The sequence below is a fragment of the Gobio gobio genome, assembly GCF_949357685.1.
Source record: "Gobio gobio genome assembly, chromosome: 13".
NCBI lineage: Eukaryota > Metazoa > Chordata > Actinopteri > Cypriniformes > Gobionidae > Gobio > Gobio gobio.
The window spans coordinates 41119948-41132956 of NC_137106.1; the positions used below are offsets into that span (position 1 = coordinate 41119948).

The following is a 13009-nucleotide window of genomic DNA, read 5'->3' on the forward strand; positions in this document are numbered from 1 at the left end:
AAAACTGCCAGAATAATAATAATAATACGCTGTTTGTTAATTGGCCAGAGGAGAACTGGCACCCCGACTGAGCCTGGTTTCTCCCAAGGTTTATTTTTCTCCATTAGGTCACCTAATGGGGTTTTGGTTTCCTTGCCACTGTTGCCTCTGGCTTGGCGTGCTCAGTTGGGGACATTAAATGTTTCAACTAAACATCGAAATACATCTAAATAATAAACTAAAATAACCATTTAAACTAAATTACTGATCAAATTATTGATCTAAAGCCCACACTGTCACTGTATGATACTTGAAATTTTTCCAGAATGGCTATGCAGCTGAATAAAATTATGCTGCATTATTTTCCTGTTTAACACTGTAAAGCTGCTTTGAAACAATCTACATTGTTAAAAGCGCTATATAAATAAAGTGGACTTGACTTGACTTGTGCCTTATGTCATTTCTTACTGGAATGGTTTTGTAAATAATATTCCCTGAAAAAAGTTTGGACATTGCCTCACAAATATTTGATAACCAACAAAATGAGAGAAATTAACTTTAAGTTAATTCATAGGTTTTATCCAGATAAGTGCTATCTCAAAAGACTTAAAAATGACATTAATACCCTCTGTTCTTTCTGTTTAGAGAAACCTGAATCTACTTTACATTTATTTTGGAATTGCTCTCACACAGTGACATTTTGGTGTGATGTGTGTGACTTTATCAAAGGCTATGTTAATCCAAATTTTGAATTTACTTATAAAAATGTAATTTTTGGTTTTCATGAAGGTGAAGAGAAAAATTATATTTATTTTATAAATATTATTTTTCTGTTAGCCAAATATCACATTCATAAATGTAAATTTTCTAACTGTAAACCTAGTTTTTTAAGATTTAAACTTGAGGTGAAAATGTATTTTGAATCCATTGAGTTTTCTAAAAACGTAAAAGCTACGAGAACAATGGCTGTGTTTAAGGACTTGAAGATTAATCTTGACTGAAGTACCTTGGTGTATTATTCCTTTATTGTGGTATGACAATGATGAAAATTGTTGTTATTGTTCCTTTATGCATTTAATAAAAAAAATAAATTAAAAAAACACATTTCTAACCGGCATGCATCTCGCGCTGATAACCGGTGATCGGTTCTGCGCAGATTTTGCTCATCTCAAACAAGCCTGTTTGGCTGAAGTCTGGCTGAAGGGGGCGTGTCCTGGTGGCTATGTGACGTCAGTGCATACGTTACGCAGAGCGTGTTAACGTCACTGGTCGCGTAGCAACCTCTGTATATACAGTATACACAGAAGTATAAAAAGAAAGGAGTGAATAATTATCATATAAAACAATGGTTAAACAAACGATTCAAATCTTTGCCCGTGTGAAACCGACGAAGAAACCCACCACGGTAAGTGTTTTGCGTTTGTGTACTGTGTGTTGTGTACTAACTTTAGTCGGTTTTGAACATATAATCTGTGCAGCAACTATTGTGCACTTCTTATAGCACTTCTATCTGCATATAACCTAGTCGTGTTATGTACATGTTATTTACACAGGTGCTGCAGTGTCTAATGTCTAATTTCTTGTAATTATATAACTTACATTGAACAACTAACGTTACTAACTTACAACTTTTAAATAATTATAAACCGATGGAAAGTACCTTATTGATTCAACTAGAAAGACTAACGTTAATGGTATATTTTCTTGCAAAACGCACTCCAATAATCACATCAGTCCAATAATATTAGTTATTACAACACATATATTTAGATCAGTGGTCATTAACGTTACACCCAGCAGTCATTGGCTACAGAAGTAAATAAATAAGAAAATGATTTAATTCACTTGGATATTACTTGGCTACTTAAAAACAAAAAGGTCTGTGAGCACAAACCCTCATGATCTCTATTTTATTTTCCATTTTATTTGACATAACACTTCTCTGTGTAACTTATATGTCCCACGTTATTAACACACACACACACACACACACACACACACACACACACACACACACACACACACACACACACACACACACACACACACACACACGCACACACGTATAACTCATATATATGAATAAATCGATGTGATTTAAACCAGATTGTTTTTATTTACTTCTGTAGGCTATGGCTGTTGGGGGTAATAATAATAATTATATATATATATATATATATATATATATATATATATATATATATATATATATATATATATATATATATATATATATATATATATATATAAATAAATATTATGTGTTGTACTCATGCTTAAGCATCCTCTTTGCAGGGGTACTTTGTGGACTGTGAGGAGCAGAGTAGTTTGGAGTTTGTGGTTCCCAGAGACTTGGCAGATGGTTTCATCAACAATAAGAGAGAAAACTTCAAATTCAGGTGATGTGTAGACAAATTAAGGAGAGATATTTAATATTATGGAATTATAATGTTGATTTGCTATGAATATCCTTGCAAGCTTATTAAAGTTTAATTTTGCTTTTAAAGGGCATACTTTCTGTGCCCACTTGGTTAGAAACATGAATGTTTTTCTCTGAATGAATGTTCTTTTTTTTTAAAATATTATAATTAAATGATTTGCAAACATCAATACTTCTCTTTGCTCCTGGAAAAGACATCCTGCAGTTATGGCATTGCAAGCTGACCCTCATTTTATCCAATTTCTCTTGGGACATATCTTGTTTAAGGCTGGGGTAGCTTTAAAAAAAAGAAAGAAAGAAGAAGACAGAAAAAAAGAAATAGTTGGATACATGATGTTTTAAAATGTGTTTCAGTAAGAGTGTGTTTAGTTTGCTGGGTTAATTGTTTTTAGAGCAACTACATTCATTGAGTACTGATGTAGCTGCTGCTGTTCAGGGTTGTGATATATATCAGCAGCTACATCAGTACTCAATGAATACATGATGTTTTAAAATATTACAGTAAGAATGTGTTTAGTTTGCTGTCTTAATTGTTTTGAGAGCAACTACATTCATTGTGGATGGCAGTGGTTCATGTAGGTTGTCTACAAACCGGTTCAATCCCTGGTTCCACCTGACCAAGTGTCATGGTGTCCAGCAAGACACCTAACCCCAGCTGCTCCCGACGAGCTGGATGGCGCCTTGCATGGCTGACACCGCCATCGGTGTATGAATGAGTGAATGTGAGGCAATGTAAAGCACTTTGGATGGCCATGGGTCTGTTGAAAGCGCTATATAAATAAAATATAAAAAATGCAGTCCATTGAGTACTGATGTAGCTGCTGCTGTTTAGGGTTGTGATATATATTAGCAGCTACATCAGTACTCAATGAATGTAGTTGCTCTCAAAACAATTAACACATCAAACTGAAACACTCTCTTACTGTAACACACTTTAAAACATCATGTATTCAGCTATTTCTTTTTTTCCCGTCTTCTTTCTTTCTTTCTTTCTTTCTTTCTTTCTTTCTTTCTTTCTTTCTTTCTTTCTTTCTTTCTTTCTTTCATTTCTTTCTTTCTTTCTTTCTTTCTTTCTTTCTTTCTTTCTTTCTTTCTTTCTTTCTTTCTTTCTTTCTTTCTTTCTTTTTCTTTTTTTTTAAGCTACTCCAGCCTTAAACAAGAGATGTCCCAAGAGGAATTGAATAAAGTGTGTGTTGCAATTTAACAAACATTCCATGTCATAAATATTTATGGAATATAACATGTCTGACAGATTTTGATCACTGAATGGATCATTTTGCATGTGATGGCTAACACGATGAAATAATGTTTTTTAAGTTGAAGAATCATCTCACAGAAAGAGAATCAACTCATCAGTTAATCAACAAGCCATGTGCAAATTGTAGACAATTGTACTAACTATTTTTCACACGTGCCAAAACAAATTAAATTTGTTTAAATCAATAAGAAATTCTAATCTGATGTGAACAAGAAACTGTTTAGAGATCTGAAAAAAAAAAGTCTAATTCGAGAATTGAGCCAAAGCGATTGAGAAAAACTGTAAATGGATTTAGAGCAGATTAGGCATAAAGATTTGTGACCATAAGTAAAAGCAATTTAAATTTTGCATTAATTCTTCACTTTAGGTTTCAGAAGGTTTTTGACCAAACAGTCAATCAAGAGCAAATCTTTGAGACCATTGCAAAGCCTGTTGCTGAAAGGTGAGTTGACATTTTGTTCTTCTCTTGATATTTTGTTATCTATGCAATAAAGCTTGTCAAATATCTTTTTGAGGCCATTTTAAGATATAAAATCATTATCCTTAAAGGTCCCATGGCATGGCATTTTTCTATTGTTAGTATGATTTTTACATCAAAAAATGTCATAATTTAGAAATAAAAGGCATTTTTTCTATATTACCCCAGTTATTACTCCGGCTTGAATGCTCTGTTTCAAGGGGCGTGTCTGCTGTGAGACTTCAGTGAAAATGCCCACTGTTGTGATTGGTTGACATCTTTGCATTTGAAATGAGTGTTAGATTATGTTGCGGAAGAGGATCGAGCCGTCCACCGAGCGTCCAATACCATCGCGTGGCACCGCGAGGAAGAGCCTCTCGGCTGGCGGAGGACTCTTTGACAGCATGTCCCTCCTTCCTCCCGGGTTTCGGCACCAGTGTAACGTAGTTTGTTCGTGTGGGAAGAAGGAGGCAGGAACCGGCGAACGTTCAACAGACTTTTAATCAAATAACAAACACAATCTGAAAGTAAAAGCATGAGCATGACCACATAATCAAACGTAAACAAAACACAATGTAAATTCCAAGCCTGGTCCTCTCTCGTCCTTCACTGTCGTCACTCCTCCTTTATACTCCCGTCACTCCCGTGAGACACGAGGCCGATGCGGCATGCAACTGCTCGCCACATAGGGCCTTTCTGTTGTCTCATCCTGCGTAAACTTTCCCCTGGACTAGTCAAAATAATTCTGCACCCTAGAGCGGTATATTCTGAAGTGGCCTTCTTCAACCACTCAGCCAGTCCTAATTCACACCTACTTCTCTCTGCCATTCCAATCAGCTGAGAAAGAAAGGCTTAATTTATTGTGCCCAGGATTTACATTAACTGCTCAGGCCAATGGCCTAAAATCAAATCAATTATTGGTATGTTTTGGTAAGTCAAGTCAAGTCAACTTTATTTATATAGCGCTTTTAACAATGCAGAATGTTTCAAAGCATTTTCACAGTGTTAAACAGGAAAATAATGCAACAGAATTGTATTCAGCCGTATAGCCATTCCGGAGAAAACGGTGATGTCATCAGTTCATTTCAATTATCATACAGTGACAGTGTGGGCTTTAGATAAGTAATTAGATCAGTATTTTAGTTTATATGGTTCATTTAGTTTAATAATTAGATTTATTTGGATATTTAGTTGAAAAATGTAGTGTCCCCAACTGAGCAAGCCAATCCAGAGGCAACAGTGGCAAGGAAATCAAAACCCCATCAGGTGACCTAATGGAGAAAAATAAACCTTGGGAGAAACCAGGCTCAGTCGGGGTGCCAGTTTTCCTCTGGCCAATTAACAAACAGCGTATGATTATTATTCTGGCAACTTTACAGGTCAGAGGTCATAATAGATAGAATATTCGAAAGATCGGAGGCAGCACGCCGGAGACGGGTTTATTGAGGATGCCGTATTGATTAAACAATTATTAAATTGCAATATTCGAAAGATCGGAGTCCTCACGCCGGAGACGGGTTTATTGAGGATGCCGTATTGATTAAACAATAATTAAATTGCAATATTCTAACGATCGGAGTCATCACGCCGGAGACCTAGTTAATGCAGCCTAACAATCATTTAATTGAGAAAATTTTTTATGTGTATGCCATAGTAAAGAGATGTGTTTTTAGTTCAGATTTAAACTGACAGAGTGTGTCTGCTTCCCGTACAATGTTAGGAAGACTGTTCCAGAGTTTAGGTGCTAAATAGGAAAAGGATCGACCGCCTGCAGCTGATTTCGATATTCTCTGTATTATCAACTGGCCAGAATTTTGAGACCGCAGTAGACGTGATGGAGTATAATGTGTTAAGAGCTCGCTCAAGTACTGGGGAGCTAAACCATTTAGTGCTTTGTAAGTAATACGCAAGATTTTAAAATGTATGCGATGTTTAATAGCCAGTGCAGTGTTGACAGAACTGGGCTAATATGGTCATACTTTCTGGTTCTAGTAAGAACTCGAGCTGCTGCGTTTTGGACCAGCTGGAGTTTGTTTATTAAGCGAGCAGGGCAACCACCCAGTAGAGCATTACAATAATCTAGCCTTGAGGTCATGAACGCATGAAGTAACTGTTCAGCATTTTGCATTGAGAGCATGCCATGTGCCCTAATTTAGATATATTTTTAAGATGGTAGAATGCAGTTTTACAGATGCTAGAAACGTGGCTTTCAAACGAAAGATTGGTATCAAAGAGCACACCCAGATTCCTCACTGATGACGAGGACTTGACAGAGCAGCCATCAAGTGTTAGACAGTATTCTAGGTTACTACTTGTGGAGCTTTTTTGTCCAATAATTAAAAATTCAGTTTTTTCTGAATTGAGTTGCAGGATATTACCGGTCATCCAATGTTTTACAGCTATGCATTCCGTTAATCTTGTGAATTGGTAAGTTTCTTCAGGGCGTGAAGAAATATAGAGCTGAGTTTCATCAGCATAACAATGAAAACTAACGCCATGCTTCCTAATGATATCTCCCAGTGGTAGCATATACAGGGTGAAAAGCAACGGTCCTAGTACTGAGCCCTGCGGTACTCCATACTGAACTTGTGATAGGTGTGACATCTCTTCATTTACTGCTACAAACTGATAACGGTCACATAGGTTTGATTTAAACCATGCCAATGCAATTCCACTAATGCATATAATTTTTGAGTCTATTCAAAAAAATTTTGTGGTCGATAGTATCGAATGCAGCGCTAAGATCGAGTAACACTAATAGAGAGATACAGCCACGATCGGATGATAAGAGTAAATCATTTGTAACTCTGATGAGAGCAGTCTCAGTACTATGATACGGTCTAAATCCTGACTGGAAATCCTCAGAGATACCATTTCTTTCTAAAAAGGAACATAATTATGAAGACACTGCCTTTTCAAATATTTTTGACAGAAAGGGTATATTTGAGAATGGCCTGTAATTTTTTTTTTTACAGTGCAGGGAAAAAAATGAAACAAGAAAAACCTTTACTTCTTTTAAATCTTTTAATTACAAAATGTATTAAAAATTCAAATTAAATATACCATATAATGATTCAAATGTAATTGTGATAAATACACTATATTGCCAAAAGTACCCCTCCAAATCATTGAATTCAGATGTTTCCATGGCCACAGGTATATAAAATCAAGCACCTAGGCATACAGACTGCTTCTACAAACATTTGTAAAAGAGTGGGTCACTCTCAGGAGCTCACTGAGTTCAAGCGTGGTACCTTGATAGGTTGACATCAACTCTTAATACTTCAGCATACCAAGACATTTTGGACAATTTCATGTCCCCAACTTTGTGGGAACAGTTTGGGGATGGCCCCTTCCTGTTCCAACATGACTGCACACCAATGCACAAAGCAAGGTTCATAAAGACATGGATGAGCGAGTTTAGTGTGGAGGAACTTGACTGGCCTGCACCTGACTTCAACCCGATAGAACACCTTTAGGGTAAATTAGAGCGAAGACTGTGAGCCAGGCCTTCTCATCCAACATTAGTGCCTGACCTCACAAATATGCCTCTAGAAGAATGGTAAAAAGTTCCCATAAACACACTTTTAATTTGAAAAAAAAATTATTCACACTTAAATAATAATATTTACATGCATTTTTACATTTTGAAATTGTTACGTGTAAATCATGAAAAACAGGAGTGAGGATTCAATTGCAAAAGATGAGGATTTATTAACAAAATAAACATAATACAAAACAAACAGACCAGGTGCGGGGCGGGAGGAACGGACCAGGGCGGGACGGGAGTGACGGACCAGGGCGGGATGGGAGGGACCAACCAGGGCGGGACAGAAAGGACAGACCAGGGTGGGGCAGGAAGGACAAACCAGGGTGGGACAAGAAGGACAGACCAGGGTGGGACAGGGGAAACAGACAGTTCGGGAGGCCAGAGCGGCTCACAGGGTTCGGGAGTCCAGGGCGACCCGCAGAGTTTGGGAGGCCAGGGCGACCTGCAGAGTTCGGGAGGCCAGGGTGGCGCAGGCAGAGCAGGGCGCCAAGGCGACGCGGGCAGAGCAAGGTACCTGGGCTGCGCGGTCAGAGCAGGGCGCCAGAGCGGCGCGGGCAGAGCAGGGTGCCAGGGTGGCGCGGGCAGAGCAGGGCGTCTGAGCGGGGCAGGCAGAGCAAGGCGCGCAGGCAGAGCAGGACGCCAGGACGGTGTGGTCAGAGCAGGGACCCCCGAACAGGGACCACTGGAACTGGGATCACCGGAACTGGGTCCACCGGAACAGGGACCACCGGAACAGGGACCACTGGAACAGTCACGGAGGGAGCCTTTCTCCTCCTCCGTTTCGGAACCACCGAATTCGGGACCACCGGAACTGGGTCCACCGGAACAGGGACCACCGGGACTGTCGCGGAGGGAGCCTCTCTCCTCCACCTCCGTTTCGGAACAGGGACCATCGGAACAGGGACCACCGAAACTGGGACCACCGGAACAGGATCCACCGGAACTGGGACCACCGGAACAGGGACCACCGGAGCAAGGACACCGGAACTGGGACCACCGGACCTGGCACCACCGGAACAGTCATGGAGGGAGCCTTTCTCCTCCACCGTTTCGGGACCACCGGAACTGGGTCCACCGGAACAGGGACCACAGGAATAAGGACCCTCCTTCTCCATCCCTGAGTCCTTGGAGGGCTGGGGCTTCCACCGACTGTAGGTGGAAAACGGGGACAGTCAGTGGGCTGGGATGCTGCTGGCCGTGAATGTTCGGACTCCTTCAGATGTTGCACGAAGTCCCAGAATCCTAGCTTCCCCAGCCTCTCCATCTCTCCCGGACAGAGTGGCATGTCCAAACAGAGGTTAAAGGTTTCCTTACACTCTGCCTTGTTGATGACAAAGTGGTCCACCTCTCTCATGTACTGGCATGCGAACTCTCGTACATCCATCCCCTGTTGACGGATGTACCTGGAGTTAACGTAACGCATTACCAGTAGGCGTCTAGAAAACTCCATAGGGAAGTACGGGGATAACACCGGAAAAGCAAAAAAACTAAACAAAAAAAACTCCTGCTGAGTCCTCAAGTGGTCGGGACATTTTGTTACGTGTAAATCATGGAAAACAGGAGTGAGGACTCAATTCCAAAAGATGAGGATTTATTAACAAAATAAACATAATACAAAACGGAACGGAAGGGACCAACCAGGGCGGGACAGAAAGGACAGACCAGGGTGGGGCAGGAAGGACAAACCAGGGCAGGACAAGAAGGACAGACCAGGGTGGGACAGGGGAAACAGACAGTTCGGGAGGCCAGAGCGGCATACAGGGTTCGGGAGGCCCGGGCGGCCCGCAGAGTTTGGGGGGAAAACAAAATTAAAATCATAATATAAATCAAAACAACAAAACAACAGCTTCAAACCAAACATACCGGAGGATCACAGGGAAGGGAGATGTATAGACAATGTACCGACAAAGACTTTGAAAACAAGGGAGAAATAAAACACTAATCAGATAACAACGGGGAGGGATCAGACATGAGCACATGGCCCAAAATAACAACACACCACATGTGCTCCACAAGACAGGACAGGCATGTGACAGAAATCAGTTTTTACAACAGAAATTTATCAATCAAAAACTTGCTTTGGCTTTTCATCTAAAACAAAATTAATGTCCTATCATCACTGTAAAGCTGCTTTGAAGCATATGTGTTGTAAAAAGCGCTATAGAAATAAAGGTGACTTGACTTGACTTGACCTAAACCTTGTGGAAAAAGAGTTCCTTCCCAAAAGAGTTGAAGCTGTTATAGCTGCAAAGGGTGGGCCAACTCCATATTAAACCCTTCAGATTAAGAATGGGATGACATTAAAGTGCATGTGTATGTAAAAGCAGGCATCCCAAATCTTTTGGCAATATAGTGTAGGTACATGCAAATTTTAAAACATTTAAGGAGCTCTTTTGTATTACAGTTAAATAGTACTTTGACTGTATTAGTAGTAAATAACACAACAATAGCACTGTTAGCAATAGTTTCCTGATAATGTCCTAGCTGTCATAAATTTTGTAGCTATTTTCAGAAAGTTGTCATGAGAACCTTGCATCTTTTGATAGTGTGCTGGCAGGTTATAATGGCACCATCTTCGCTTATGGCCAGACCGGAAGTGGAAAGACCTTTACAATCACTGGAGGTGCGGAGCATTATAATGACAGAGGGATCATCCCCAGAACTCTTTCTTACATTTATCATCATATCAGCAAGGTCAGTAGACATTTTCATAGCATTTTTCCTGAAGGCATTCATTTGGGGGGTGGAGGGGGGTGTATTACTTTAACAATAATTGGTCTGTTTTGTTGTACTGTAGTATACCTTATTCAAATAGTTGTATATCTGTTTGCAGAATAGCAGTATGGTCTATACAACCAAAATTTCTTACCTGGAAATCTACAATGAGGCAGGCTATGATCTGCTGAATCCTCAACATGAAGCATCTCGTCTGGAGGACTTACCGTCAGTCTCTGTTTTGACTCTTGCCCATTTTCAATTCTCATAATTACAGATTATAACTTAACTCTTCATTCATTCTTCAAACTAATTTGAAAATAGACAATGCCCACTCCTGAGCAAACAAGCTAAACTTTAAAGGAGTAATGGCACTTTAAATCCACTGTCACTGTTACTAGCAGTATTGCTTCCCACCTTTTCTTTCTCTTTCTGCTGTTATCTCTCTATGTTTATTCATTCATATCTTTGGTCATATTTCTTTTTTTGTGCCGTTCAAAAGAAAAAAAGGTTAACAGTATAAATTAAAATGTCCAACCGGCTAACTCAGCCATATTTAATTGAACCATAATGGTGTTATTTCCTGTTAGTTTCAAATTTTTAATATTTTGACTGATTTGGTATCCATCTCTGATTGTTTTTATTTTTTATTCAATGATTAACAAAATAACAGACCTTGAATTCCATGGGTGCTTGATTTTTTTTTTCAATAGAGTTGCTTACTTTTTCACGTTGTTATTTTATTACTTAGCCTCATGTGAGCTCTTGTCAAAACAAATTTTTGTTGTAACAGACATATCTACATGCAAAATAATAATAATACAAATGATTTTAGATTATTAGTTATTAAACTCAACTCTTTCTTCTGGTTCTGTTCTCATTCTCACTCTGTTCTCACTTCACACTCTCATAAATGTCAATGTCTCATAAATGGGGTTCAGTACAAGTTTTAAGCTCTGTCTCAACATGCCACAGATGTTGTTGAGCTTACAACTTTTATTATATTAACATGTAAATACAGTAAACTCAAAAATGTTATCATGAGTGCAAGGATGCCTGAAAAAGGCGTTTCCTGTACACAATTATGACAAAAAAAGCAAATGTGCATTGCATTGAGTAATCCCGCTGAAAATATTTTTTTTACATATTTTTCACATTATATGTCTTCTGATTAAAATATTTTAATTGTGCATATGAGTGTGTCTCTGGCCCTGCAGTCTACACGGCTGATGTATATTGATTTGATGACTGACTACTTCCCTCACTCACATTATACTCTGCTCATCTTCTTAATGTTTTGTCACTGATTTAGGAGGGTGACAATAATGGAAGACTCAGACCAGAACATTCACCTCAAGAACCTGTCATTGCAACAGTCGGCCAATGAAGAGGAAGCTTTGGATCTGCTTTTTTTAGGAGACACTAATCGTATGATCGCAGAGGTGAGGACATCAGTTTTGTATGTAAAAGTTGATTCAGCTCTCAATTGGCATCCTACTCTTTGACCATGGACAAAACACTAGAGAATGATCATACTCTCTTTTTTGATGAGTCCTGAGGCATTGCTGTTCCCAAAACATCTTAACCTTGAGATAGGCATTGCTCTTTAAAACTATTCTCTGGAATCTGACCTATTCATTCTGAAGGAGGGATGATTAACCTGCTGCCTAAACTATACGGAACAGGAAATAATATTCTCCAGCAGATGTGACATCTTTGAATAGGGTTTATGTCTGGTCGCCCACATGCAGTTCCATATGAGTTCTTTTTTGATTTTTAAACAAATATTTCTGACAAATCTGTAAACCAATCACAGGGACAATATTGGTCAGACAGTGAGGGTCCAATCTCTGCTTTAATTTTGGGGTCTTGACAAATCAGCTTGACTTGCCATGTTTGGTCAAGTTGCAGATCAAGCAGAGCATTTTTAAGAGTAAACAATAAATCTCTCCTGTGAAACACTACTTCATGGAGGTATCATGAAAAAAAAAAACAGAATAAAGAAAGGTCTGTTTCTTTTGTTAAGTTGTCTTTGTTATTTGTGTTAGAAGCCATAATTACACAACTAATCACAATAAAGTGCTGAGATAAAGTTGCATTTGGATATGATCTAGCGGATTTCTTTTTGAATATACATAATATATGGTGAATTTTGCCCTGTCACAATTTTAAAAAATCAAGCATCAGTGTAGCAGGTATCATGCAATAACTAAGCAGATATAGTAGATGTAGGTGGTTTATTGATCACAGAACAGAAGGCAGATGATAAACAACAGAACAGGTATAAATATGGCAGGCAGAGACAATAACAGTAGTTGATGGCAGTAGACAGTGGCAGTAGATGAGATAGAGAATACACTTAAGGTTGATGATGATGATGAAGGTAAGTATTCCCAGCAAACAGTGGTAGATATTCTAGAGGTAAGTTTTTCAACACAACGGGAAGAAAACTGTCACGATTCATGGGTTCATTGATTCATTCTCTCTCTGTGTTTGTGTGTTTGTGTTGGAGGCATGGCTACTGATTGCGACTCTGATCACTACCACCAGCTGCACCTGATTATCTCTCCCTATTTATTCACCTCACTCACTCACAGACGTTGCAGGCTT

At 39.0% G+C, this 13009-nt stretch overlaps 1 protein-coding gene across 1 annotated transcript in view; it reads left to right on the plus strand.

Annotated features, from left to right (window-relative positions):
• Window positions 1–1324: 1324 nt before the first annotated feature.
• The window catches only part of kif6 (kinesin family member 6), a gene marked incomplete at both ends in the record, with an annotated part of 167374 nt that continues 155689 nt past the window's right edge, over window positions 1325–13009 (plus strand). Inside the window, 6 exons of the mRNA XM_079833947.1 lie at window positions 1325–1384; window positions 2275–2378; window positions 4045–4119; window positions 10231–10378; window positions 10518–10627; window positions 11712–11841. Coding sequence (XP_079690073.1) covers window positions 1325–1384; window positions 2275–2378; window positions 4045–4119; window positions 10231–10378; window positions 10518–10627; window positions 11712–11841 — 627 coding nt within the window. The remainder of the gene's footprint in view (window positions 1385–2274; window positions 2379–4044; window positions 4120–10230; window positions 10379–10517; window positions 10628–11711; window positions 11842–13009) is intronic.